This window comes from Schizophyllum commune (genome assembly GCF_000143185.2).
Source record: "Schizophyllum commune H4-8 unplaced genomic scaffold SCHCOscaffold_11, whole genome shotgun sequence".
Classification (NCBI taxonomy): domain Eukaryota; kingdom Fungi; phylum Basidiomycota; class Agaricomycetes; order Agaricales; family Schizophyllaceae; genus Schizophyllum; species Schizophyllum commune.
The window spans coordinates 819628-846350 of record NW_026089548.1 but is presented as its reverse complement, the minus strand read 5'-3'; the positions used below and the strand labels follow the sequence as shown (position 1 = coordinate 846350).

Here is a 26723-nt window from a genome sequence, read left to right as displayed (position 1 = left end):
AGTACAAAACACGGAACGCAACGCAACAAAGAAGCGCTCCGCGCCTTTCGACGCGCGCAGCGCGTTCAAGCTCAAGACTAATGCTCTGAATTTCTGCATTGGAGCGCGTTCGGGTATGCTGAGATAGCTAGCGAATTTTCACGGACATTCCTCGACCCAAAGTAACTGATCTACGTTCCTTGGCTGCTGGCGCCAGCCTGCCCGCCAGGGCGGTCGGGCTGCGAGCCCGCGCGCCTACGGCGCCCGGTAAGCCCCTGCGTGAGCCACCGTGGGCTCCCCACTGAACCATTTTGTACTTGTAATCGCAGGATAATAGTAGCATCAAGTCTCGAATGGTTATGCGCTCCCAAGCCCTCGTGGTGCTCGGAATTTGCCGATCAATTAGACGCAGTTGCCAGTTGGAGTTCGCGCCGCCCTTTTGGAATCAACCTCCACCCGTCTTGTTGCCGGAGCGTACCTTGCATAGAAGTCTGGTTGGTTCGCACTATTAGCCATCACTAGCGCCCTTCAAGCTACCATGTTTGGTCTGTCTCCGCTCATATGGTAGGACCGGTACCCACTGCCATTTGGTTCTATCTAAAGCACGGCATCCCGCCCTTTCTTCGTACCATAACGATCATGAGGTAGTGTGGTACCTCTCATTGAAGCTACGCATGACTGATAGCTAGATAGGCATTAGTGGATTGAGTACCCTTGGAGAGTCAGTGCAAGGGCGCCGCAATGACTGCCCGGCATTGGTGAACGGAGGCGTCAACGCAGCATTGCCCTCTGCTAGCCCCTTGGCTACCAAAAAAACACGACAACTTCTCTACTACTTGCCGCCTAACGCCCCCTGAAAGCAATACCCGTGAACGCCAACTCGATTCAACACTTTGCTCTATGACCTAATGCTGAGATCTAGCGCGCGTGGTAGCCCTCTGACAATCCTTGATAGCTTCCCGTCAGCGTCAATCTGGGCGAGGATGTCATGGCAACAACTGCTGTTGAGAGAAACGAGACTCACCATATAACCTGGCCGATCGCCATCCTTGCTCGCGATCGCATGATACGCTAGGGGCCTTCAGAATGTCCTCACAAGGCCAAGGAACCACTCATCACCGCGGACGCCGACCTCGCGCTACAGAAACCAACATTTCCGAGCGCTCATCTGAGCAATCGCGTGGTTCACGCCCTTGGAGGCGCAGAAGCTCTCGTGCGTATTATGATGATGTGTCGCCGCTATAGTCGCTGAATTGTTTTCAGCTGTCGGTTCTGACAGTGATACCGCTGCCGATCCGCAGGACGACGAAGCTGGTCCTAATGCCCATGTCTGGCGCGTGTATCTGGATGAGAGCGTCAGACTCGACGAAGACATGCTTCAGGGTTATCGGGAATCGTTGGACGTGCACATCATCTTCGTACGTTGCCTCCTTCAAAATTTCCCACATTTCGGCTGACAGCGACATACATAGGCTGCCTTATTCTCGGCCGTCGTGACTGCTTTTGTCGTTCAGGCGACGCAGTCATTACAGCCGAATTATGGGCGCATTACCTCAACTCTTCTGCTTGAGCTCATTGCGCTTCAGCGAGCGCGCTCTCCGAATGACGTTCCCCCGGCAGAGATAAGCCTAGACAACGCGATCAGGAGTCGTAAGGATATTGCTGTCAACGCGCTCTTCTATGCGAGCCTCGCGCTGTCTCTATCCACGACTCTCGTCGCCGTCTTACTCAAGCAATGGCTCATGGTACGTGTTGCTCGGACGCGAACGACGAGTTAAGGCTCACAAAAACACGAAGGAATACAGTAAAGCGCCGCCGGGAAGTCCACGTGACCGTGCTCTCATTCGCCAACTTCGTTATAACGCTCTCAATGCGTGGAGAGTACCTGACATCGTGGATATCATCCCTGCTCTACTTCATGCTTCGCTTGGTCTTTTTCTCGTCGGCCTCGTCCTTTTCGTCTGTGGCCAGTCAGAACTCGTCTTCTACATTGTGCTTCTGCTTACCTCCTTGACGTCTGCGTTCTACATGTTCACGAGCATCATCTCTCTCGGCATCTGGACATGCCCATACCGAACCTCCGCTATCACGGCCATTCGCAAGCTGCTCGGCAGTTCGTACCGACAACTGGAGACTGAAGCGATCTGCCTTAATCGAGCGCAGGGCATGTCTGTGTCCCTAATGCATGACAGCCTTGTATGGCTATGGCAACACACCTTGAACACGGACGTTCAGTCCCTCGTGCTCAACACATACTCTGGCATCCCTGTCATTGATGACGCCTTCAAAGACGACGAGCTTCATAAGACAATGGCCTACGACCGTTACTCAGAACTGAGCGCCGCAGTCGGGCTTAATGAAGCGCCCGTCCCTGAGGACCTCGACTGGGTCCAGGTCAAGCGTCTGGTGCACGCAGTAGACGTCCTTAGTCATCAGTCGGCATGGGAGGATAACGGTGAGTTTCGCTTCTTACCGGTAAAAAACTTGCGTATTCAAGGCTGTCAGGTCGCATCTTATCGCATCTCATTCGGCTGCGTGTTCGCCAGAGAATGACGATGCCAGTCTGGCTCATCAGAGCTGCGACAAACGCGTTGCGTACCAACATCCACCAAGTTCAGGACAAAAATCTTGCGAGATCCGCATTCGTATTCAGAGCATCTGCTCAGTGGAACGTTGTCTTCAGAACGCTAAGGCTTCTCTGTCTCCTCTCGGACAAGCGCACATATGCTGCCATGTCAGCGAGCGATCTTGATTCCTTCCTGCAGGACAACCCCAGTCTTCCCACCGTGACGCTTCCCTCATGCTCGATGGACGATAGGCTCTCCAAACAGCTAGCCCTCTTAAGTTCCATACTCTCCTTATGCGACGAGACCTTTCACCAGATCAGCTGCTCCCTGGCCGCCATTGGGATCCAGACCACCGACTTCTCGCGAACGCAGAAGGCGAGGACGGTGCTGTTGACGATCTACAATCATGGGCTGTTTACCGTCATAAACAACATCCTCCCCGTGCTGAGCCTCGTGGACAAATTCTCTCTCCACTTCCACATACACGAGGTCGTGCACTCCTTTACGAAACTCTCACTGGACCTGGACGCTAACGGGACAGATGTCCTCGATCCCTTCCGCGATAGAACGACCATGACTTGCCTGATCAAATTATGCAATGAGCTGTGTGGCATCGGCGGTCATGATCTCAAGGAACAGCATAAATCGTTCCTGAAGGAGCTGCGAAGACTTCGCCACCGCCTACCAGAGACCGCATATAGGCAGGCCTTCTCGGACTCCGCCCTTGCTGTCCAGGCAGGAAATGCGTCGCGGATTGGGGCGTCCATATGCGTGCATCAAATATCGCAGTACAGAGCGTTACGGCGATTTCAACTCGACGTAATTCAAGGAGACGATGACCCGAAACACACTTTGTACTGCTACGTGACGGTTCACTGGCTCGCTGCAAGGTAAGGTTGAGCAAATTACCTCCACGTAACCCTCGTCCATTAACGTCGATCTGTTTAGAAATATCGCGCCTCTCAAAGTTGGCGGAGACCTTATATTCGGTCCATACGCCATTCCTTTCTCATCCTTGGACGATACGTATCCCCGCGGGCGGGTGCATGGCTCCCCCAGACAATCAATTCGTACAGGAGATTGGCAAGCAGCTTGGAGGATCGAATCGCCGGAGCGAAAGTCAGAAAGCTCGCCAAACCATGCTTCGGGACAAGGAGCCAGAGTCAACTGTCCGTCTGCACGATATGTACCGACACGGCGTCTTATGAAGTAAGTGATGAACAAGTATGTATCTCATCGTACTAATGATATTCATATAGTACGGTGACCGATGAGGAGCTCGAGATGGCAGAGAGAGGCCAAGCTGCACGGAGAGAAGTCACCCATGCGGTCGGTAACTTGCGTTTCGTCTACATGTAGTAAAGTCCGTAGTGCACTACACCATATTCACACTGTTTGCCTCCTGGAATAGTATTCGAATCGCAGCAGTCGTAATATTCGTCTAGTTTAGTCGACACATCTCGTAGCTACGCCAAGCCAGCCGTTAATGGGCCCCAGTCCACGATAAATATAAGACCCTTCGTCCATCCCGGTATTATTGTATACGTGTATAAAATATGCACTCCGCGAAGATACAGTTGAAAGCATGCGTGAGGATGTTAGTGTACAGTTGCGTGTGGTGTGAGTGGAGCGAAACGGTGATATCTTCTCTGGAATGCACGATACGCGAGGTCAGGTCTGGGTTATAACTTGCTGGTGGTATCCGCGCCGGGCTGCGAGATAGAGTGGAAGACCTGCCCCTGGCCAGCCTCAACGCCGCCCACGCCCCTTCTCAGTCGCTGTATGGGCGAGAGCTTACGCTTGACATCTCTCAAAATCGCTGTCCGTGGATGCCACTCCTTGAACGCATCTCGCAGATGTGAGATCTCGCGCCCGAAGAAGTGTGCGACACGGTCGTCAGCGATGAGGTCGCGGAGGGACCAGGGAATCTATACACCACGTGAGAGATTGCCCCATCATCGCCCAGACGATGACTCACCTCGTAGTCATTGAGCTCGCTGGTCGCGTTGAATGGTTCGAGAGCCAGCTCTGGATGCTCCTCCATGCCGTCGTCGGTGAGGAACAGATATTTCGCTGCCAACCTATCGCAGGATCAGTATCGGCAATGGATGCGCGCCCTCATGTTCTTACCCAAAGCATGCCAGGTCCTCATAGGCAGTCGAGTGCCCGACCCCCGTCAGCGAGCCCGCCGTCGCCTCGGATAGATGGGTGATGAGTCCGGAGTCGGAAAGTCCAGAGTTCAAGACCCGAAGCAACAGGACGAGAAGGTTCGAAAGGAAGTCGGAGGAACTGTGAAAGAGAATATATCAGTTGTCTGCTACTCGCGCCCCAGTGCAGGGAAAGCTCACTGGTAAGCGTCCCCGTCCATATACAAGGCCCGAAGGATCAAGGGATGTTGCACGTAGGTGAACAAGCCAGAGTATATTGGAACCACTTGGTCATTGAGCGACGCAACGTACACCATTTTGATCTGGTTGACCGATGATGAGTTCGCGTTGTCCAGAAAGTAAAACATGCCCACTCACCCCGTGATGCAATACGTTCTTCAGCGCAGCAACATATGCCTTGGAGACTGCGTTCTCCGTGTTCTGGCGCCTTGGTCAGCACCAGAACAGGAGGTCAAAAAGTTCGACTGCAACGCACCTGGAATTCGAACAATTCCCTTGCAGCGTCGGACTCGAAGTACTGAAGGTACGGCTGCAAGAGCGAGCTGGTGTTCAGGTAGCGAAGCGGCCCCAGATGGATCCCACAGAGCGCCAAGCAGCAGACCTTCTGCGCCGGCCTCTCGCTCGGGCTCTGGCCCAAAGCTGACCGCTTCGTGCGGATATGCCCATCCCTGACAAGGCGGTCGAGCAAATGGGTGGAGACGATGGTTCCTTGCGAGTGAGTCGCGACGAAGACTGCATCTGCAGCGTGTAAGTCGGCCACCCACTCCTCGTTCTTCATGAGGTTGCCGTAGAGCCTGTTGACCGACGTCAGCAAAAATCTCGTAGAGTTAATGTCAAGGCTGCGCACTTCTCAACGCGCTTCTCAATCATGCCCTCGCCCTCGAGCGGAATTTGGGTGACCTTGTCGAAGACAACGTTGTACTCCCTCTGGAAGTTCTCCAACGCCTGCACCATCATGCTGACGAACTTCGGACTCGTGCCAGTCGGCTGCAAGGCCAAGTCAGTACCGACCCATTTCGATGTATCAATGCTGCTAACCTCGCCGAGAACAGAGCGCATCATCGCTCCCGGGAACCATCCATGGATGCCAATGACCACGCAGCGCTTGCAAGGTATTGGTACGGGAGATGATCGCAACTCAGGCGGAAGCAGCTCGAGAGCGCGAGGTAGTGCCATGCCGAAGCGTGTGTAGTCGGGATCGGGGCTCTTGGGCGCCGTACTTGATTCGCCTCCGTCATTCCTCAACGCAGAGCCCAAAGCGCCGCCTGCTTTCCTCGCCGCCTTCGATCCGAAGCCAATCGTCCCATCCGCACTCGCCGCCGCCGCATCTGCATTGAACAACACGCCCCGCACGAACCGACCAACGCGCCCCATCTTCGTCGGCGCAGGTGGCGGCGGCGGTACATTGCTTCTCGGCGGCGCATGGAAGGTGTCCTGCCAAGTCGGCAGCACCAGATTTGGCGGCGGAGGCGTACGCGGCGCAGAGACGGACGACTTGCGCGATTTCGACTTCGCGCGATCCTTGTCGTCCTTCTTGGGTTCCTCTTTGACCTTGACGTCCTTGACCTTGCCATCACGGCCCTTCCGGCTCTCCTCCTTCGCCTTCATGACCTCCTTCGCTTTCGCCTTGACGTCGTCCGAGATCACGAGCGTGGGCGCCTTGCTCTTGACGCTGGACACGCCGTCGCTCATCACGCTTCCGACGCTGTCGGCACGCGCGCGGTCCGTCTTGACGGCGAGGTGATGCACAGATGAGGACGCAGATCCGGGGCGGCTGGCATCCTTGGCAGGCTTGCCATCCTTGACGTCCTTGACTTCCTTGCCGTCCTTGTCCTCCTCTTTGCCATCCTTCACTTCTGCCTGGCCCTCGTGCTCCTCATCTCCAATCTCCATGACCTCCATCCCGTTCTCATCCCGCTGCACATCCTCAATCCGCCGCGTCAGCGTCCGATTGCTGGTAAAGAACGACGCCCAGCCACTCCGACTGGTCACAATCGTCGCCACCGGATTCGCGATCACCGCCGCAATCGACGGTGCCTCCGAGCGCGAGGGCTCCGACGCTGCGCGCTGTACCGGCTCGCCCTTCAACACGTCACCGTTCACATTTGCAGCCTCCGTCTGCGCGCGCTGCCCCGCCGGCGGGGCCACGACCTTCCCCTCCTGCTCGCGGTCCCGCGCGAGCGCTGCCTCCTTCACTCGCTCCGCGGCGGTGAGCTCGGCTCGCTCGTCGTCAGTGAGCAGCGCCTGCGTCTGCTCGCCGTTCGCTGGGGCCTTGTCCCCCTCGACCTTCTTATCGCCCGTCGCGTGCGTGTCGCCCTTCCCGTCGTCGCTGTCGCCACTTCCATAGTACCACGCCCAGGGCAAGTACCAGTACGCACTGCCTGCAGTTGAGTGGACGGACAAGGCTTTATTCGGCGCAGGATGATCAGTCGCGGTCTGGGCTGCTTCCTTCGCAGCCGGAGGTTCGTTAACAGTCGGAGTCTCCTTCGGCGCGTCCGTCGTGAGAGCCGCATCCTGAGACGGAGGTATCTGTGCCTCAGGTTGAGCTGGCAACACGCCAGGGGCAGACGCTATGGTCTCTGGAGGGGGCTTCGACTCGGATGGCTGTTGAGCAATAGTAGCACCATCCGCCTTCGCCTCTTCGTGTCGTTTCTTCGCCTCGTCATCCTCCGCCTGCGAATACCCGTAACCCCAGCCAACATAGTCCCACCACGACGCCGAGCGCTGCGTCTCGCGCGCGCGAACAGTATGTGCATTATCGTGCTGAGGTTCGGAAGATGCCGAGGGTTGTGATGAGTCCGCGGACTGGCCAGACTCCGCGGATTCCGAGGTCGGTATTGGAGCCTCCGTTGGTGGCTTGTCCACTGGGTCTGTGGGACCAGACTTGTCGTCCGCCGCCTCAACAACCACAGCAGGGACCTCTTGCGTCGGAGTGTCGCCTCCTTCTTGCGGCGCAGCCTCGATGGTGTCCGTCACGCCCTCCCAAACACCCGCGCCCTTCGCTTTGCCCGCGACCTTCCTTACTTCCTGATCCAACTTCACGACCTGCTCCAACGGCACCTTCGGCCTCCCAAGCAGCGGCAAGCTAAGCATGAAACGCGACGTCGAGGGATTCAGGCCAGACGACGAAGTAACAGGCGTCTCGGCCAGCCGCCGTGGGTCGGGCGAGGTTGACTCGCCGCCAGTTTGTCCCGGAGACAGGCCCGCGCCACCGTGTTGCGGATAATCAGGCGTGGCTGGTGAGTTGGGTAATGACGGAACTTGCGAGTCGACAGACGAGAGCGTCGATGTGCGCATCATCATGGGCGCCGAAGGGATGGGCTGCGGTGCGCTGCGGCGGATGGTAGCATCGCTGTCGGGTGCGCGAGGCGCAGCTGGTCGGTCTTGCTCACTGTTGGAGGTGGGTTCGCTAGAAGCAGCCTCAGTGGAAGGAGCAGGTGCAGCGTCAACGGTTTGTGCAGGTAATGTTGATGGCGTAACAATATCCTGAGCACCTAACGCATCGGGAGTCGCGGATGGCGCAGCATCGGTTGATGACGGCGGGCTCAGAGCCTCTGCTGACGCTGGCGGCGGGCTTGCAAGCTTGGCGCCCCGAGAGCGAGACAATGAGCCGAACCAAGAGCGCTTTGGTACAGGAGGCTCGGTGGCGCGCTTGAGGGAGGCTGCCGCGTCAATCGCAGGTTCCTTGAGGTCCGGCTTAGGGGTCTCTCTCGAAGGTTCTTCCGCAGGGCTGGGAAAGGATATAGAGGATGCAGCCGCCGCGTTGGAAGTGGATGCAGGATCGACGGATGCCGGGCTGGGTTGTAATGACGAAGTTGAGGCTACGCATCCTCGTTAGTATCAGGAAGTACGCCTGTAATTGTACTCGCACCAGACATCTGTGGCGGCAAGCCACCGCTTTCGCCCAAATCCTTCGGAGAGTCTGTGAGGATATGGTCGGTAACAGAGTCTCTTGAGCTTCCGGACATCGATGCGGCCGCCTGCTGATCCTCCACGGATGAGCCCTGGCGCAGGATACTTGACCGCGAATGGCGCAGCGGGATGGACCCAGAATGCACGCTAGATATGGACAGCAGCCTCTCACGCGTCCTCGAGTACTCGCCCGAGCCAGAGCCCGACTCGCTGGACTCTGTGGCTTCAATGACCGGCGCCGGCGGTGGATTTGATTGACTATCGAACTCGGCCAGCACGAGCGAGACGCTCGGCGGTGCTGCCGTGGTGCGCTTGGTGTTGGATAGCGAGCGCCATGAAGGTGGAGTTCGTGAGGATTCAGAGGACTGGTCGCGGGTAGATCTGGAGGAGCGGCGGCTGACGGTCATGGGAGGAGGATCGAACGAGAGGATAACACGGACATGCACGTTTACAGCGCGCCCCAGGCGCCCAGTCGATGACGTTTTACTAAATCAAGATCGGTTACCCCCGCTGGGGTACTCGGATCAAACGTGGACCCATAGTTCGAATTTCTGCCTTGTCAGTGCGTCTTGCAGCCTTAATGCAGCTTACATGGGTCAGATCTGGCATGAACATCGAAGAGACGAAGAACCTGGCCGGTTCGTGTGCAGAATGGTCGATAACATAGTTTGTGGCAAGCCACGGGCTGCTCGCTTGGACCAAGCGAGCAACACTGATCATACTCACCTCTCTGGCGTTTCCTTCCCTGTACGGATATGATCATCAGACTGCGTACTATACAGAGTTTATACAGCGCCTTCGCAGTGAATATATCTACCTCGTGCCCGGGGACCTCGGCACCGATGCGGAACATGGCGCGGGAAATGGACGCTCCAACGTCGAGGGCAACTACGTCGCTCCTGATGCCGGCGACACGCTTGTTCCCGAAGACGGACTTTCGCGGTGTAAAAGAATCGCGAGAGGTCGGCACAGCTGAAGGCCATCGAGCGCCTAGGTTGTGGTGATCGATCCCAGATATATAAGCGCTTAGAGTTGCTGAACGAAGTAAAAACATTTTCTACGCTTGCGGCAAGGCAGGGGCCAGCAGCGAAGACTCAAGCCGCTGGCTCGCTGAAGAGTTCAACTTGTGACGCATGTGACACGCCGCAGGCGCGTCACGGGGCCGATGACGGCAATTGCCGTCATTTTCCCATCCGCTTCCCGTGAAAACCACTTTTTGTACTTGTTTGTTCAGGGAAGCAGCCCTAATATCGTGGGTTAGTCAGTGTTGCTCGCTCCGCCTTTCCCTCCCTCGCAAGCTCGGGGGGTCCCTTAGGCGTCGCTCGCAACAATAGAAGCGAGGAAGGAGGATGGGCTATTTCACGTGATTGTGAGTTGCTTGCGCCTACAGCCACCCATAGCTGTTCGGCAAAAACCGATCCTTCATTGGACTTATACTTTAGACTCCAGTGGTACTCTTTCTTTGGTTATGGTCCTGAATCGACATCAGAAAAGGAACCTCTTGTGTACTTACCTTTTAATTCGAGTGCACGACTTGCATGCTGAATGACGTCTGCTCGCCCCGGCTACATGCTGAAGCCTGATGTTACATGTCCTTTAAAACACTGACTTTCAGACCAAGTCTCCGCCGACCACCACACGCTTGACCGTACTCCGACTCCTTCCATACATTGCGCTTCCTCTCATTGGCACCATCATGAAGTACTCTGCCTGGCTCGCGGATGCCCGCCAAATCCACAGCTACGAGCCTGTCGCCCTCGACGCTCTCTCGTCCTACCTGAACTATGAGGTCTCCTCTCATGACGCCGCAAAAAGTATCGTGGCTGCTGAAGCACGCGTGCCTCCTCTCCAGGGTGGTCTTATCTGGGGTGGACTGCTCTCTCTTGCGGCGAACGACCCTGAAGTGCACGAGCAACTTGTCGACCTGATTAAGGCGATTATGAGCCTTCCAAATAAGCCTCAGTACCCACTAGGTACTGCATGGCGCGATACGCACGATTGTAAGTCAGACTTCAGCTTATTACTTGTTCTCGTCTCAGCATCGCCGTGGTGTTGCTGCGTTGCCTTCAAGGCTCGCCCCGTTTGTAGTACAGCCTGAGCTTCGCTCACATGTCCTGCATTCACCGTCTCCTTGAACCTCATTCATATCGTCGACTGACTAGCCACTTCCCAGCCATCTGGTCCGAGACCATCGACTTCAAAAACGTCAGAAAGATCGACCGCCACAACCCCGATCCCCTCATTAAGCGCTGGCCCGCCTACCACGCCCTCACCGCTCGCCTCATGGCTGCCTCCCTCCTCGACGCCCACTACATCGCCCTCACGCAGATCGTCCACGCTCTCGAGACGCACCTTGCCTACCCGCCCACGCCTTACCAGGCAATGAACATCGCGGCGGCGGCGCAATACTTCATTCTCTGCCCAGTAGAAGTATATCTCAATCCGCTTCGCACTAAGCATCAGGACGATCCGGGCTACGGATGGAAGTGGGGCGAGGATATGGAACTGTGGAAGGGAAAGCTGGGCTGGAGCGCGGAAAGGTGGGCGTTCTGGAAGAGAAGGTGGGCGGAAGTGAGGGAAATGGAGGCGTTGAGTGAGTTAGCAGGATTGGGGGACGATGTTCGAGAGCTGGCGCGGCGGGCGGAGGTGGGGATGGACAAGGTCGAGAGGGCGGTAGCGAAGAAAGGGGAGACAAAAGTACGGAGGGAGGGGGTCTAATGCGAATGAGGATATGAAGCATGACAGTTGGGAATAGATAGAAATGAATCAGTCTGTACAGATAACCCCCCAATGCCGCAATTTACAACACTTCCATGCCTTTTGACTCGACGACCCGAACGAGCATGTAGCGTCCTTTCCAGCTGCACGCCTACGGCGTCCCGTCATCTAGACGCCAACTCGTCCGCCCGTGCCAGAGCCTTGTCCCACTTGCCTAGGTCCACCTTCCCCCGGTAAAGCAAATTTGACGACAAGTAAGTTGAGACATAGAGCGCGACTGAGCGCACCCGGTAGGTGAACGTCGGTGTTGAAGTGTACGAATGCACTGATCGACTTGAAGGTTCCGTACTTCGACGCGACCGCGGAGTCCACGGACTGCTCACGGTACGTCACATCACGTGGACGCGTCACCGCTCGGGAACGGGACGCGCTTGAGCCGCGACTTGGCTCTCACTCCTACTTCGACGCTGTCTGCATCATCTGCGCCCTGTAGCAGCAGTGAAGCAGCAGCGACATTGTTTCAAGCCTGGCGGCCCGATACGACCCTAATTATTGACTCGCTCGGCATTCGTGCTACCTCCGAAATTACCGCTATTGTCCGGCTGTGCACTCCGTCAATTCATTGTCTGCCTCACCTTAACGCCTTCGTCCCGGGTTTTCTCAGTACTCTCACCACGCTCCTTCCCTCCCTCCAAGCTGTTCACCATGGCCACGCCCGCTGCCCTGCGCAAGACCTCTGTCACCTTCCCCACTGACAAGCGCACCTTCCTGACCACGCCTCTCCCTGACGCCTCGCTCTCGACTTGTATCGAGGGCAACGCGCCACGTTTTCTTAAGGAGGCGGTTCTGAAGTGGCTCGCCCTGTTTGGCGGGTGGGTAAGCGCGCCCGATGGGAGCGAGGCGACTTTCTTCGGCAGCACCATACGCGACGATCTCCGGGTCACGGAGGTCTCCATTGTGCAGAGCCCGTCTGAGCAGCCGAAGGCGCGTGTTGTGTGCGAGGTGCGGGTATGGGAAGGTGAGTCCGACCGGAGAAAGGTGTGTTAGCCGCGACAGCTTCCTTACGTACGATCCAGACATGGTCGACATTGTCGACTCAATGCACGGAGGTTGTACGGCCTTCCTGATCGACGAGTGAGTCTTCTGTCGTCTGCGTGCTCAGTGCGTGGTGAGCGCGCTGGTGATATCTGTCTCTCTGACCGTCTTCTGCGCCAGGATCTCGGCGCTTGCGGTGGTGATTCTGGCGATGCACAACGGTCAGGAGGCTCCATCTGCTGGCGTATCGCAAACAATCGATACCGTATTTCATGCAGCAGCACCTCTGTGAGTATGGCTGGCAGAATGATTCACGACGCATCCTCCATTCCCCACCTCATCCTGCCAATCCCACATTACTCTATACCGCATGCAACTCACCGACCCTGGACGGATTGCTCATTCACTCTGACAGCGGCACCGCCCTCCGCATCGTCGGCACCTGTAGCTCCTTAGCTGCGGACACGTCCATCGTCTGTAACGCGGAGGTACGTCTATTCACCTGCCTCATATCCATCCTCCGGTTCTCACATCCCTCCAAATAGATATGGGACATCGACAACCGACGACTGGTCGCCTCTGGCACGCACATCAAGATGCAGGCCTCGCGTCCTCACCCGCGCTCCCCCTCGCACCCCCTCAAGCTCAAGAGCCGGCTATAACAAGTTCAACCGGAGACCAATCACGATTATTAGCACGCCAAGCACGGAGCCGCAACGACTCACGATAACAGTGACATATTTAACGACCACTACAACGACTGTACCATCTATAATACTGCCTGCATACTGCATCGGACCCGCACTGACCACCATCACCATACTTATCGTACATTGTTCGCTAAATACTTATCCATCTTGTCCTCGCCTGTGGCGAAACCTACGATCGGGAGCGATGTTCGATGGCGAGCCCGGGGGCTATAGCTTCATACCTCGCGAGGGCGAAGGTTTGACGGTGCTATGGACGGCGGAGATGAAGAGCTTCTTGCATTCGCGATCCCATATCTGCACCTCGTGGTCAGCTAGGCTAACAAGCTCTACAGGACCTCAAGACTCACCTCGCACCGCGCGGTCCGTATACGCCCTTGAACAGAGATGGAAGTCGAGACGACGCGCAGCGTGGTACCCCTGCATGGACGGGCCCAGCTATTGAGTACGCATTCCCCTCGACGGAGCTGAGCACACGTACAGAGGCGCGGGCTCGTGCCACGTCAGATTCATGCTCTGCGATACGCCCGTGCCGTCGACGCCGACCGCTAATCCGAGCCCGATGAGTGACGCCACGGAGCACCTGCGCGTCAATCAGCTCCCTAATCCCTCCCCAGAGATGATCCACTCACGGGTCGACGATGTATGCTGCGCACGCGCCGTGCAGCGTCTCGTAGACATTGCACATGTCTGTCACGCCCAGCGCCTCGTCAGCAACTCGAACGATGACCACAAGCCACGTGCGCCTTGACCATCTGCACCTTGACCATCGGCCTCATCAAGAACGCCACCCACCTCTCGTCACCTCAATCTCCAGCACCACCTCGCACCGAGGAGGGCTTTCGCTGAGGCTCATCTCCCGAATCTTCAAGCGCCGACCGACATCCGCGCCATACGACCGCGCGGGCGTGCTCACGAAGAAGGCGAGCGCATTCGCGCAGATCCGCTTGTCCGCCTCCGGGACGTTACCCGCGATGCTCTCGAGGCTCGCCTCCACCTCCGGCGACGTACGCAGCGTGCGGATGAAGGTGTTGGGATCGCCATCCGCGGAAGAAGGCGCCTTCGACGCGGGAGTGGCGGGGAAGGAGGTCGGTGAGGCACCGCGAGGGTGGCTGTTCGAGGTCGACATGCTCGGTGTGGAAGATGGAGTATGGTGTACACGGACAAGGCTCGAGCGATGAGGTGAGGTGAGGGGCCAAGACGAAGAGCAGTGGAGCTCAGTCAGGCTCGCAACGGATCCCAACGTCTACTTAAGCCAGGTGAGATGAAGCATGAGGTCCTTCCGCGGAGCGCGCATGGCCGCTGTAACGGCTTCGACCTGAATACTCGGTCTCCTAGTGATTTGCGCGAAGCCTGAGCTTACTTGTCAGGCGAACCTAGCCAACGAGGGGATAATGGCCTTGCGTTGCTGCGCGCGGTCAGGTAGAGAAAGCCAAGTAAAGCTCGCGTTCTTGACGAATAGCCGTGCAGTATACGGTACAAGTTGCGAGGTCACCGAACAACAGAGTAGCATGAACGGAGGAAGTCTGTATCGTTCGAGCAAGAAGCTCGTAGTCAGACGGAGCCCTCCGATTAGTAGCATGAGCAGACGGCAGTTTGAGGATAGGCGCGCTGCCGAGCAGAAACCAAGTCCACAGCCCGAGAGACAACGGAGGATCGTTCCTTAACATCCATAAGGATAACCAGCACAGCGCAGAATGCAGTCCAGCAGTTCAAGTCAAGGGCGTGTTGATTACTAATGCGGGTACTCCATGTACAAGACGTGAGAACCGAACCCCTGACAGTCTGTTCTCCCCTTTGTCTTTAGTTACACCTTCTTCTTCGGCCCTGGACTGCCCAATAACCCGCGTCAATATCTCTATCGACATCTTAGTCTCATCTAAACTTTACTTGCCGCTGTTATGGGACCTACACGCCAGTGCCATCTGCCCAACGCGAAAGTCAACATTGGTCGCCTCTCTAAGCGGTCACTCGAGTCCTGGGCCGCACAGCTGGGTGTGCTGCATGTCGCAGATGGAGTACCGGAAAATCAGCGTGCTATGACCCTTCAACGCGAGCTCGCCCGTCTGGCCCGTAACGGGACCGACATGCGGAACGGCCAGCTACGCCGCCTCCCGATGTCAGAGTCCGAATGGCCGAACATGCCTTATCGTCTGCTTCATGGATTGCCGATGAAGGGCGCCATTGCAAAGTGAGTGTGTATAGACTCTGCTTGCCTTTATCTATGATCTTTTACCTGCCACTTTGTCTGTGCTAATGGCGCCTGCAGGGACGACCCGCGACGCGATACTGAGCTCTCGAATGAACAAATTAAGGACTTCATCATGACCAAACTGGGAGGAAAAAAGAAGCGACGTGCGCTAAAGTGGATTGACAAGCGCATAGAGAAGGGTATCAGCGGCGCGGACGCGGACGATGATGATGACGAAGAATAGAGCAATTGTCATGCCTCAGTAACGGGACCTCCACGACTTCATCCAGTCAAGAGAAAAATCTCACTCTACTTGCGCACATAGAATGCAGCCCCGTCAATCGCTCATCATCTGAGCTGCATCTGTTTAATGTTCACAAGTTGAACTTCACTTCATGCACGTGCCTCTCACGTGGGCCGCGTTTGCCGCGGACACGGACGCGATCGCCGTTGCCCCCATCGTCTTCCCAGGATCCTGCCCTCCGCGATACCTATCTACAGCTCTGTGCTCGTATAAGCGCCTGCACTCTGTACTCTTCTTTCTCAATCCCTCGATATGCCGAAGGAGGAGACCAAGAAGACCTCGGGCAAGCGTGTCGCTACCCTGCTTATCCTTACCGACGGCAAGAAGTCGATCATTGTCCCTTCGCCCCAATCGTATGAGGTCCGTGACTACTTCATCCCTTGCCTTCTACTCTACTCTACTGACTCTTACGGCGCTTTCAAAGGATGCATTACGCGCCGCCGCCCGTCACTTCGGCGGTCAATCCACAGCGTATACACTTCGAACGCGCGACCTCGACATCTGCGATGGAGCCTACGTGGACATTTCCTCCGATGCTTGGGAGCTTATAAAGCCGGAGCTGAGGACATTGCGTGTCGTCCCGGTCGATCGCATGGCTAGCGCAAGCTCGTCCGCCAATCCCAGTGCTACCCATGTTCCTATGAACGCCTTACCGCGACTCGCATCGGCTGCCGCTCCACCGCCAATGCTGCACCCCACAGCCGCCACAGCGACTGGTGGTGGTCAGACTATCGATCTTCACTTTGCTCGCGGTGGCGCAACACAGACGATCAGGATCAAACGTACGATCCCCTTGGAAAAGGCGTTCGCCGCTGTTTCGAAAATATGGGACGTGCAATACTGCTCTCCTAGCCTCTATTACTGGCCCGACGACACCAAACCAGAAGTCAACTTTACGTGGAGTGGGATTCGACTCACGCCAACCGACACCGTGGACAGCGTTGGCCTGGAAGATGGCGACACTGTCGATGTTTGGGATGTACAGAAAGGTGGCAACCCTGTTGTATATCTATACTCCCCACAGCCAGTCGAGGCGACCGTGCGTCTCTCGCTCGTGCCGGAGTGGAACTTCTCGGTCGTCTACCCCGTGGTGCCAGTCAAGTCCACAGCAGCAGGGCAGGGGCTCGAGTGGCGGGTGCGAACGCAACAAGACGGCACGCTGCGTGAACTGACAACCGGTCTTGAAGTCGCGTATTTGTACTGGGAAGCGAAGTGAGTACATTTGGATGCAGCGCGTTTCACCAGCTCAACTGCCACAGGACCGATGGCGCAGGAACGATTAGCCCTCCATCTTCGCCAGCATTGGCCACGCCCCCTGCGATAACGCAAGAGGTCTTCAGGCCCAGTCTGAGTGGCCTTTCGGACGAAGATTCCGTTGTACTGCCCATTGGCACTGTGACGCCGTATCTCGATACGGCTCTGGCTGCTCTGGGTCTGCACACGGAAGCCCGGACGTCGTTTATCACGTACGCAGCGTCTCGCCTTGTCACTCATCGTCCTATGCTCACACCTTTGATCAGATATTGGCTTCCTTCCATGCTCAAGCATCAGCACGTTGCTCTTCGCTTCATAGAGCAAGCCGCGTACGAACGTGCCGCGCCGCTTGATGTCACTCCTGCGCCCGATGTTGTCACACGGGTCTTCATGCTCTTCAAGGGCGTGGCCGCCGCAGAGCTGAACGCCTGGCCGGCAGCGCAGCTACGCGCGAAGGAGCCTGTGCGTAGGTGGCAGGATGTGGTTGGCGTGGAGCTAGCTAAGACGCTGGACACGAGCCTCTTCCGAGTCATCGAATGGGGAGGGATGGAAGTGTTGCATTGAATTGTTGTCTGAAGGAGCACATGTACCTTTTGCTTCTATCTAGCTTATTTCTAATAATCCGTACACCATCTGCTATTGCTTCCTCTCATGCCTCTCGTGATCATCACAGGGAGATCATATCCTACCAAAATGGGCAGGAGCTTTCGAGGACAATGGACGGGCCTGTTGCCGGCGTCCATGATCTCGACATCGGGTTGTCTTCCGCTGTGATGTGCCCGCTATCCCCCGCCGTCGCCAGTCAGGTCGCCAACCACCGCAGATGCTGTTCGCAGGATCAGGAGCGCATCGGGCTGCAGCGCCTCCCATACGACGTCCTCCTCCACATAGCATCCTTCCTTGATGTCGGGGGGCTCACGAGTCTCGGATTGGTGCGTGACAGCCTTGCATGCATGCGCACCCGGGGCACCCGCTCATATGATCCCCTCAGACATGCCACCCCCTGCACAACTTCTGCTCAACGCGCCCGGTGTACCGCCGATTCGCAAACGATCTCCTCCGCCGGTGTCGCGCGCTCCCCCTCAAGGGCTTCCAGCGCGTATCCGACCTCACGACAAGCCAGCTCATCCGCTCAGTGCAGCAGGCGGCGCACTACGAGTCTGCGTGGCGCGTGCGCGGGCCTCGACCCGTTGGTGGCGGCCGCGCTTCTTCCCCCACGGCGGCGGCGCTCAATTTGCGCGGCGAGCGCGCGTGGTTCACCGTCGTGTCCACGCCCCCCGGCGAGGAGATCGACTGGCTGTCCCCGATCACCTCCAGCTATACGCTATGTGCCACGAAGAGCGGCAAGGTCGTCTGCTGGGATGTGCGCTCCGACACGTGCCTCGCGGAATGGATCCCTGAGGAGAAGTGGGAGCTGTGGAAGTGCCGCGTCGAGTTCGAACAACAGAGCGTGTACTTCACGATGGCGAGGCTGTTATCGGGAACGTGAGTGGCCGCCGGCACGTCTGGGATCGCCACTGACATCGCGTAGGCACGAGGACGATCGAGTAATGGAGTTCATTCTCATGCGCCTCGACTTTTCCGAGGCTCCCTCTGGCGATCCCACTGTCCCTCCAGCATTCCGACACGTTTCCAAGTTCCGGACGATGGGCGTGGTCATGAATGTTTTCTGTGCGTCCTATGCTTCCCTCCGTGATCGGTACACTCATACTGCTCAGTGCTCGATCCCCCTGGCCGCCTTCTCTCCGCCTTCATATACATCGCACGGACGAACAACATCGGCCTCTACGTGATCCTGGACTGGGACAAGGAAGAATACGTCTTCATCGACACCGGGATCGAATGCGTGCGCCCCATCTGCATCCTTATCGTCCATCTTCGTAACTTACGCTCCCCGCAGGACATGTCCTCAAATTGGTCATGTATCCTCTTCGACCGCAACGTCGTCATCCACTCAGAAGACAGCGATACCGCCTACCAGCACTTCTACCCCATATCCCTCCTGCAAACCCACAGCCGTCACATGTCTTCGACGCCACAGGTCATCGGCGACCTCAAGCCCGCCTTGACTATCTCCAAGAAGTTCACCTTCCCCGCTCCCGACTTCTTCGCCGAGCCTCCAACAACATCAGTCACCTCACCCCCTCCAGCCACATCCCCACTTCTGCCAACTTCGCCCCTACTCTCCAACGCCTCGCTATCCCCGCTCTCAATGGCCCATCACCTCCCGGCTGTGTCTGCGATGCCAATGTTCGCGCTAGTAGACTTGGGCTCGCAGTCAGCCGACCTAGGTGCACAGCTTACTAGCCTGGGCGGTCTATCGATGTCCGCCCCCCTTCCGCCTAACGTCGACCTGACCTCGCAGGTCGAACCGCCGTCACCGCATGACTTGCTAGACCTTGACTTCGACCTGAATTCTGCCACCTCAGTCGTCTACGACGAAGTGACCGAACGTGATGAGGACGAAGATCCGCCCGATATCAACCCTCCGCAAGCACAGGATGAAGCACCCGAAATGGATGATGCGCATCCTTTGGAAGACTTGCCACCCTCCGACCCATCCCACGACCAACCTCCACCGCATTCCACGTCCACCTCCCGCCATCGACGCGCCCACAACCCTTTCCCCTTCCCACATTGGTATCCAGAGTCTGTGCACTTCGTACGGCAATGGTGGCCGAGCGTTCCGGGTATACCTCGTGTAAGCTGCACAGTGTGCTTGCTTGTCTCGCAGGATATGTACGGTCGCGCGCGCTTCGTGCTCGCGCAGCACTACTTCCGCGTACCGATGTGCCCAGTGCGACTGGCGGGTCCCCGAGACAGCGATGACGAAGAGGAGCAAACGACAGATGCAGGCGCCGATGCCCGCCTCTGTGCAACATCGAGCAGAACGGAGGCCGTGAAGGCTGCGGAGCGTCGAAAACGAGCTGTAGCGAACTGGCATCCGCGCCAGGGCGAGGTGGACCCTGACGCCGGGAAGACTGGCCAGCGAGAAGAGGGCGAGGATGCGCCGATGCAGATGTGGTACGTCAGCAGCCCTTTCGACGTCGTCTGCGTCGCAGAGAGCGACGACGAGACGCAGCTTCCGGGCTCCGAGCGCCAGCGGCCGCTCGTCGCGGTCGACTTTGGGCACGCTGTCTGGTTGGAATACATTGAGCCGGAGAAGGAGGAGACGCAGGCGCACGACGAGGAGGTCCTCGACGCGGATATAGATGCCGACTTGGAAGCTGCTGCTGCCATCGTCCAAGACGACGTCGACAATGCCCTCGAGGACCCCGCCGGCGTCGAGCCGCCAATAGGTCCTGTGAGCGGTCTTGAGGCGAAGCGCTTGCGCTTTGTCACGTTCCCCCTCTTCGACGACGCACCCGATGCGAAGGACGACCTGCGCTTAGCCGAGGGCCAAGTGCGCACACTCGAAGTTCCGAAGGAACTCGACTTAAACGATGTTGAGACGATCAACATCGACCAGAGCCAGGGCGCGGTCGTCCTGAGCGTCCGAGAGGGCAAGATCTTCATCTTGTGTTATGAGTAGACACTTCTACCTGTCCTCTTTTCTCTACTTGCTTTGCTGTGATTAGCTATATGCCATGACCTCCATGATATCGCTACGTGCTCGCGGGGTTCATTACCGTGACGGACCAGGGCTTCATAGACTGCGGACAACATTGTATGGCGCTTAGCATCTGACAAACACCTGTGAATTTGCTAGCCGGCGCTAAGCTCCTGGCTGCGCTCTGGCACGGCTCAACAAAGACGGTGACCACTTTTGTTTGTGATTGGATGTGACGGTTGCATTCTCTTAGACCGGCATCGCCACGGACCCTGACATACACGTGCATTCATGGTATAAAAGAGCCATCCCGGACGTCGTTTTGCTTTTGAACTTGCCCACTTCCATATTCGCCTCCATTTTCACCCATGGCAGACATCTCCTTGATTAACGCCTTGACTGACCCCATCGACGATTGTAGCTCAAGCTATGCGGTGGCGACCGTGAAATATCAGCTCCAGTCGCTGCTGCAGTCTGGTGGAGTCTCTTTCGAGTTCTTGAACAGGAATCCGTTTCTGCTGGGAAACGAACACTCGACCTTGGCCACCCCGACTGTCCGCAGGGCGATCAGCTACCTCGAAGCACTCGGCAACATTCTCATCCCTCACTTTGACCTCGGGAGCGCGCCACTGAAACCGCTGATGGTGCCACATATTCGTGCGATCTGGGAACACCTCATCGAATGGCTCGATTATCTGCACCCCAAGCGTCACGTCGGTACTACGCGAATGGCCAATGTCCCGATCTCCGCCGTCGCCTGCGCCCTTCACGGCCTAATGTCCCTCAAGAACGAGCTGTTCGACCTCTTCCAGCAAACACCACTCGTCTACCAGCTGACGTTCGACCTATGGGTGAAGATCGATCAATACTGCAAGTACCCGCGTGCGCTCGACACGGAGAAGCGTCTTCAGACGCTGCTCATGGCGATCAGACCAGCTCTTCTCGCCCCGGGCGTGACCAAACCTGAATATGGAAAGCCTGAATGTCTCGACCCCCTCGCCCAGAAGATGGCCTTCGCAACGACGGGAAACCGACCGCGGAAATTCTATCGTCGTGCCATTCATCTCATCGCTACCTTGGAAAGGGCCAATCCGCCGAACACTCTGCTCAGCGGGCAAGCTGATACGACGATTGGCTCCGCGACGAACAACCAAATGTCGCTGCTGGCAATCATGATTGGCACGCTGCTGCCTACGCCCTACTTCGCTCGCGACGTCGTTCTGACCATGGTGGATACCTTGCGCCGCCTGATGGCGCGCCCGAGAGCATTGGAATGCGCAGAGTTGGCCGCGCACGTACTGTGGGCGATGTGGCGCACCGCTGGCGATCGCCGGTCTCTCATGTGGGCGCTAAAGGCCAAAGTCTTCGATCTGCTCGTCGTGCTCGTCCACAGAGATCCAGAAAATCGGTCGCTGAGGATAGTGTGTGATTGGCTCATGGTGCAGGGTATGTATATCAGGGTCCTGAGGGCGCTCATACCCCGCGGCTTCACGACAGTGAGCACGGTCCCCGAAATATCGGCATGGTCCCAGATGCGGAATCTCATCATGTGGGACTCATTCGATGTGTTGTGCTCTGCTCGCAAGGTGAGCGCGCTCTTTGCATCGACTCTGTAGACGTGCTCAATCCTGCATAGTGTCGCAAACGAAAGGCCTCCGTACGCCGCTGCGTGTGCCTATGCACTCAGTACTGCTCGAAAGAGTGCCAGGAGGCCGATTGGCCTCGGCATCGACCGCGCTGCAAGTCAATTCGCGCGGTCAACAATGATGGTGCGTGCTTCGAGCGCGATTCTCCGACCTCGCTGAATCGTGCCACCGCTTCAGACGCGCTTCTCAAGATTGGGCCCGAGATCACACCACTCGACATTCGCTTTCAGGTGCTCTGTTCTCGCTCAATCATCCGCGATCACGCACCTGCCATCGTCAAATGGATCCTTGACCGAAAAGACAGAAACTCGTATGATTTCGTTGTCACAATCGACTGCGTTGCATTACCACCCCAGCCCAAGTATTCGCTTCGCAAGAAAGGCAAACGTGTGGCTAGGATGATTGTCTTGGCGGAGGTACCGGGCATAGCCCATGATTTTCACAAGAAGCCACATACGCTCGTCGCGTGTCCGGGCGTACCGCTGCGATGGCCACTAGACGGATACGTGCCGACAGACGATGGATGGATGAATCCTGCCGGAGATTGGAGAAGCGACGCATGGGAGGATTGAGCGACCTTCTGCGAATTACATTATTATTCCTCGCACTTGAGTTTGGCCTACTTAGCTGGCTCGAGTCCTATCTTAGACATCTAATGTCGCACTGGACATGGTAATTTCACACACATTTGTTAGGGCCTGTTCGGGAAAAAGAAACACGTCGAAGTTACCCGACTTACCTGCCTTACAAGGCAGGTTAACGAAGATCGGCGAACTTTCGAACGGTCCAGGCCTGACTTACCTGCCTTTGCAGGCAGGTAAGTCACGCAAGTTGGCTGACTATGACGTGTTTCTTTTTCCCGAACAGGCCCTTACTCTCCAAACCTACATCTCTACGAGCTAATTATGTTTTGCAATATGTCACTTGTTGTATGCACCCAAATTGACCACAAAGACCTCGCAGGCTGACTTAAATGGTTGTTACCGTTGTATGGTCACGAGTCGGTCGTATGATCGTATCAAATGCTGGCTACTAGAAGTAATAGTCTATTGTTCCGTTTCCGATTTGGGGGATAGTCCTCCGCTGCCCGGACCATCATACATCGGGACGGCCAGCACCTTAGGGATTGCCATTCCAGCATCTTCCTTTTGTTGACTCCATGGAGAGCATGGAGAGTTGAGTCATGCATGGAGACTTCCTAAAGGCGGTCGATGGACCATGGAGTACGTGCCTTTCAGCTAGATTCAAGTATCTCCCAGTCCTCACCCGCCCACTCAACCAGCTTCGCGTGCCCGAACGGCAGAACTTCCGCTGCTGGTGCGTTCTCCGTCCTACGTAGGATCTCCCACTGCCCTCCCTCAGCCTGCCTAGCCTGCCACGCCCAGCATCCCCGCTCATCGCGCCCGACCTCTAGTTGCCACCTGCCGACGTACGCTTTCCACACGCCGCCGTCCCGCCGACGTACGATGATGGCACCCGGTGCTTCCTCTTCTTGCCAGATCTCTTCAAATTCGGTGACCGTACCTGTCGCTGGATTGACCATTGCACCGCGCTCGAGACTACGCCCGCCAGGGAGAGACGTGGTCGTTCCGCTGTCAGATACAGAGGAGGGATCCTGGATCGACGAGCATTTGAGTCATCCACCACCATGCTCGAGAAAGAAGCGACGTACCAGAGTTCGCGAGTCAATCAAATGCTCAAAGCGGGCACGGTTGGGGCCATCTACAGAGGTCAGAAACAGTGGACCATCGCACATGACTGTAGTTCAACGCAGTCATGTAAATAGCTTACCAGCATGACGAAACCCTGCGAAAGCCCAGTCCAAGATATAAGTGCTGTTCTTGAGGAAGCGCACGTCGACGAAGGCGCCGGTTTCCTTGCCAGATAGTACGACCGTCACCGTAGGCTCGGAGGCCTCATCCGGCAGCCAGCGGATGGATTCTCTGAACGATAGAAATCCAGGCATGAGCGGGAGGATACTTAGATATGAAGGGTCCACACAAGACTTATTCAAGAGCTGCGCGTGCGCTTCGCAAGCTCGTGAAGGCAGTGGACGATAGAGAAGGGTCAAGGCGCATTGAGTGTGACTCGTAAACACCGATGCGGCATTTGCCGATGGTGCGTCACACTCAGCTTCAACTGTGACCTACATCAGTGGCGAGCTCAACCAAAGCAAAGCCTCGCACCAGTGCTTAAGTGTCCGATGAGCGAGCACCGCCCGTATCCCAAGCAACCGTCCCATTACGCATAGCCCGTATATTCCGTCAAGAATAGTGATGTACCTATTTGAGCCTGCGCCTGACCAAGTACAATAGGCCAGCCGCCATAATTACACTTTCCATATCCTAGTCAACCAAGCCAATGATCGTTGGTAGATACCCACCCTATGGTCCATATACACAGCTCTGTTGCCGCATCCAACCGGCAACGTAAACAAGTCAGCGAGATCTACGTCTACTGCGGTCGCGGCGCGATGATGATAGCTGACCAACCAAGAGTCCTCTTCGTTAGGCGAAGTCAGATACGTCGGACCAATCGAATATCCTAGCGCTCAGCGAGAAGGCTGAGCAGCCCTCACGCGTCTATGCGTCCGGCAACCGACCCTCGACCAGCGCAAGCTGATGCAACAGTTGCCTCGTCCACTCATCGACCACAACCGGCGTACACCCTATGGCGGCCGAATCAGCAAGCATTCCCCCGACAGCCAGCATACATCCACTCACAATGCAAGCAATCCTTCCCCGGCTCCCAATGCGCATCCGGCCGCTGCAGCGCGATGTTGTACACGTCGAGATAGTGCCACCGCGGCGGGCGGCCCCGCGGCGCGCTCTGCCTCGCGTTCTCGCGCGCGATCTCCTCGCGGAAAATCTCGTTGTGCGGCGCGAACTGGTCCCAGTCCCAGCGCGCGAAGGTGAAGCGCTCCTCTTTGTTCTTTCCCGTCACCATGAGCCGCTTGGAGGGGTCGGCTTCCGCGGTTTCCGCCTGGACGATGTTAGGGTACGGCCGGGTGAGCCGTTGACAGGACGGGTGCCCGGGTGACGTAGAGCGGAAGAATATCTTCGCACGGGGCACAGAGCGGAGGCGCTCGATATGTATCCGAGCCTGAGAACACGGTCAGCGATAGACTGTGTTGGGTTTTCGAGAGCGCGTACCATCTTTCGATAGGCCTCCGTAAGTATGCGATGCTCTTCTTCCAACGTCGATTGGGGAATCAGGTACAGAACGCCGCGGGACCACTGACAAAGCGGAATGAGACTTGTGGCGCAGCGATACCATCCGAGACACGTACATGAGCGCCAGAGTTGAAGAGCACGACGGTGTCCTCAGTCACGGTGTCGTCCTCGCCGGGGGCGGGGGTAGCAAGGTGCTTGACGATCTTGTCCCAGTCATCGACACGCGCCTGGGCGTGCTTCCAAACATAGTTCGGGTCGGCATGCGTGACCATTCGCACATCCGCCTCGCTGAGGGAAAGATGGTTCTGGATGAGCGTGAGGAACGGCCGCTTTAGGCGCGACGGCGGCACGCCGGCCTTCTCCATGAGCGCGGTCGCCTGGGCGGAGGGGTGCAGGACGAACTGGTGGACGTGGTTGACGTCCGTGTACTCTATCCAGTCCGGGTTCAGGATGAAGGTGAGGTTGAGCTGGCGGACCATGTACGTGAGCGCGACATGGTGCTGGCGGGTGATAGAATCTGGGGAGATGAAGGGGTAAGCGGCTGGCACTAGCGCGAGCGCGGGAGATACGCACCGCCGATCATGACCAGGCCCCCCGGACTTCGCAGCAAGCGGACCATGAAGTCCTCGAAGTTCGTGTCCAGCAGTTTTCCGCGGTCCGGCTGCCACTCCCAGTTGAGGAGGTCGACGATGCGCTGCGCCTGGAGTGCTGGCTTCTCGTCGTCCGGTATGAGATGCCCGTTCACGTCCATGTAGACCGGGCAGTGTGACCAGGGATCCTCGTAGTGGTTCATGTACGCGGCCTGCATCTCCTCCAGCGTCTCAAACTGTGGTGTCCGTGGTACCCAGCGGCCGACAGCGCACTCGCCGACCTGACACCATGGTGAAGTAGGTTCTGCGACCGCGACCTCGACCTCGACCGCGGGTGGGGAATCGACGTCGTGTGAGAGTTCGACGGGAATGCCCTCTTCGGGCGCGAGGGTGTAGATGTCTTCAAACGAGCGGAAATGGTAGACGGTCGTGACAAGGGCGACCACGGGCAGGAGCGCCCACAGCACGCTGCGCCGACTGGCGAGTGGGCGAGCGGGGACCATAATGAGTGTTCGGTGTGGAGTATGTCTGTGCTCCTCGCAGGTCGTAAGGAAAACGTCGGGAGGGTCGAGGGCGCCGGAGGGGAAGGATGGAATGATATGGGCGCGGGTCGCGTCACGGTAGACAGCAAGGCATGCGATTGCAAGAGGACCCCGTGTAGCTGATCAGCGTCCGAAATTCACGCCAAATGGGGTATGATTTAATTGTCTGGACCCACAACACGGCTTTGTCACTGACTGAAACTAACGCGGCGAGAATTGCCCTCGCCCTCGGTAGATATTGACTGGAAACTTCCACAACAGATGTGTTTGGGTCGATTACGGCGGTCGGAAATCAGATTCGAGTGACTCCGAAGAGAATTAGCAGAGGGAAGGTGTATGCGCACGTCAAAAGGAGAGTACATAGACACTACAGGAGATCGCGAACGA

At 57.1% G+C, this 26723-nt stretch overlaps 12 protein-coding genes across 12 annotated transcripts; 7 read left to right on the top strand and 5 right to left on the bottom strand.

Moving 5' to 3' along the window:
* Positions 1-670: 670 nt before the first annotated feature.
* SCHCODRAFT_02692381 (uncharacterized protein) lies at positions 671-4023 on the top strand. Its single transcript, XM_003028309.3, has 7 exons — positions 671-1192; positions 1243-1397; positions 1452-1724; positions 1777-2434; positions 2485-3436; positions 3495-3755; positions 3806-4023. Exons 1-7 carry the CDS (start codon positions 1066-1068, stop codon positions 3903-3905), a joined length of 2526 nt encoding a protein of 841 aa, XP_003028355.1. The 5' UTR covers positions 671-1065; the 3' UTR covers positions 3906-4023.
* On the bottom strand, positions 3955-6119 carry SCHCODRAFT_02638839 (uncharacterized protein). Its single transcript, XM_003028019.2, has 8 exons — positions 5753-6119; positions 5562-5701; positions 5190-5508; positions 5072-5134; positions 4895-5016; positions 4677-4835; positions 4525-4627; positions 3955-4474 (listed from the first exon to the last, which is right to left on the bottom strand). Exons 1-8 carry the CDS (start codon positions 6086-6088, stop codon positions 4229-4231), a joined length of 1488 nt encoding a protein of 495 aa, XP_003028065.2. The 5' UTR covers positions 6089-6119; the 3' UTR covers positions 3955-4228.
* A 2157-nt stretch (positions 6120-8276) lies between these two features.
* On the bottom strand, positions 8277-9090 carry SCHCODRAFT_02071271 (uncharacterized protein). Its single transcript, XM_050341682.1, has one exon. It carries the CDS (start codon positions 9031-9033, stop codon positions 8536-8538), a length of 498 nt encoding a protein of 165 aa, XP_050198192.1. The 5' UTR covers positions 9034-9090; the 3' UTR covers positions 8277-8535.
* A 1164-nt stretch (positions 9091-10254) lies between these two features.
* SCHCODRAFT_02638836 (uncharacterized protein) lies at positions 10255-11577 on the top strand. Its single transcript, XM_003028308.3, has 2 exons — positions 10255-10626; positions 10800-11577. The coding sequence occupies exons 1-2, from the start codon at positions 10323-10325 to the stop codon at positions 11342-11344; spliced, it is 849 nt and encodes a 282-aa protein (XP_003028354.1). The 5' UTR covers positions 10255-10322; the 3' UTR covers positions 11345-11577.
* A 472-nt stretch (positions 11578-12049) lies between these two features.
* On the top strand, positions 12050-13041 carry SCHCODRAFT_02705063 (uncharacterized protein; the record flags this gene model as incomplete). Its single annotated transcript, XM_003028307.2, has 5 exons — positions 12050-12362; positions 12421-12478; positions 12560-12667; positions 12795-12867; positions 12925-13041. The coding sequence occupies 5 exons, from the start codon at positions 12050-12052 to the stop codon at positions 13039-13041; spliced, it is 669 nt and encodes a 222-aa protein (XP_003028353.1).
* Positions 13042-13296: 255 nt separating this feature from the next.
* Positions 13297-14707, bottom strand: SCHCODRAFT_02680754 (uncharacterized protein; the record flags this gene model as incomplete). The annotated part of the gene is made up of 5 exons (XM_003028018.2): positions 13882-14707; positions 13719-13776; positions 13568-13669; positions 13437-13506; positions 13297-13383 (listed from the first exon to the last, which is right to left on the bottom strand). Exons 1-5 carry the CDS (start codon positions 14213-14215, stop codon positions 13297-13299), a joined length of 651 nt encoding a protein of 216 aa, XP_003028064.1. The 5' UTR covers positions 14216-14707.
* Positions 14708-14987: 280 nt separating this feature from the next.
* Positions 14988-15521, top strand: SCHCODRAFT_02514947 (uncharacterized protein; the record flags this gene model as incomplete). The annotated part of the gene is made up of 2 exons (XM_003028306.2): positions 14988-15277; positions 15356-15521. 2 exons carry the CDS (start codon positions 14988-14990, stop codon positions 15519-15521), a joined length of 456 nt encoding a protein of 151 aa, XP_003028352.1.
* Positions 15522-16239: 718 nt separating this feature from the next.
* SCHCODRAFT_02638820 (uncharacterized protein) lies at positions 16240-17480 on the top strand. The gene is made up of 3 exons (XM_003028305.2): positions 16240-16793; positions 16841-17047; positions 17102-17480. The coding sequence occupies exons 1-3, from the start codon at positions 16267-16269 to the stop codon at positions 17397-17399; spliced, it is 1032 nt and encodes a 343-aa protein (XP_003028351.2). The 5' UTR covers positions 16240-16266; the 3' UTR covers positions 17400-17480.
* Positions 17481-17551: 71 nt separating this feature from the next.
* On the top strand, positions 17552-20611 carry SCHCODRAFT_01216168 (uncharacterized protein; the record flags this gene model as incomplete). Its single annotated transcript, XM_050341269.1, has 5 exons — positions 17552-17767; positions 17827-18320; positions 18367-18506; positions 18554-18681; positions 18736-20611. The coding sequence occupies 5 exons, from the start codon at positions 17552-17554 to the stop codon at positions 20365-20367; spliced, it is 2610 nt and encodes an 869-aa protein (XP_050198191.1). The 3' UTR covers positions 20368-20611.
* Positions 20612-20753: 142 nt separating this feature from the next.
* SCHCODRAFT_02552953 (uncharacterized protein) lies at positions 20754-22729 on the top strand (the record flags this gene model as incomplete). Its single annotated transcript, XM_050343683.1, has 3 exons — positions 20754-21971; positions 22022-22154; positions 22209-22729. 3 exons carry the CDS (start codon positions 20754-20756, stop codon positions 22601-22603), a joined length of 1746 nt encoding a protein of 581 aa, XP_050198190.1. The 3' UTR covers positions 22604-22729.
* Positions 22730-23014: 285 nt separating this feature from the next.
* Positions 23015-24171, bottom strand: SCHCODRAFT_02638808 (uncharacterized protein). The gene is made up of 3 exons (XM_003028017.3): positions 23823-24171; positions 23704-23753; positions 23015-23646 (listed from the first exon to the last, which is right to left on the bottom strand). The coding sequence occupies exons 1-3, from the start codon at positions 23995-23997 to the stop codon at positions 23266-23268; spliced, it is 606 nt and encodes a 201-aa protein (XP_003028063.1). The 5' UTR covers positions 23998-24171; the 3' UTR covers positions 23015-23265.
* A 58-nt stretch (positions 24172-24229) lies between these two features.
* On the bottom strand, positions 24230-26404 carry SCHCODRAFT_02638806 (uncharacterized protein). The gene is made up of 5 exons (XM_003028016.2): positions 25778-26404; positions 25321-25721; positions 25184-25267; positions 24755-25133; positions 24230-24699 (listed from the first exon to the last, which is right to left on the bottom strand). The coding sequence occupies exons 1-5, from the start codon at positions 26295-26297 to the stop codon at positions 24614-24616; spliced, it is 1470 nt and encodes a 489-aa protein (XP_003028062.1). The 5' UTR covers positions 26298-26404; the 3' UTR covers positions 24230-24613.
* Positions 26405-26723: the final 319 nt, after the last annotated feature.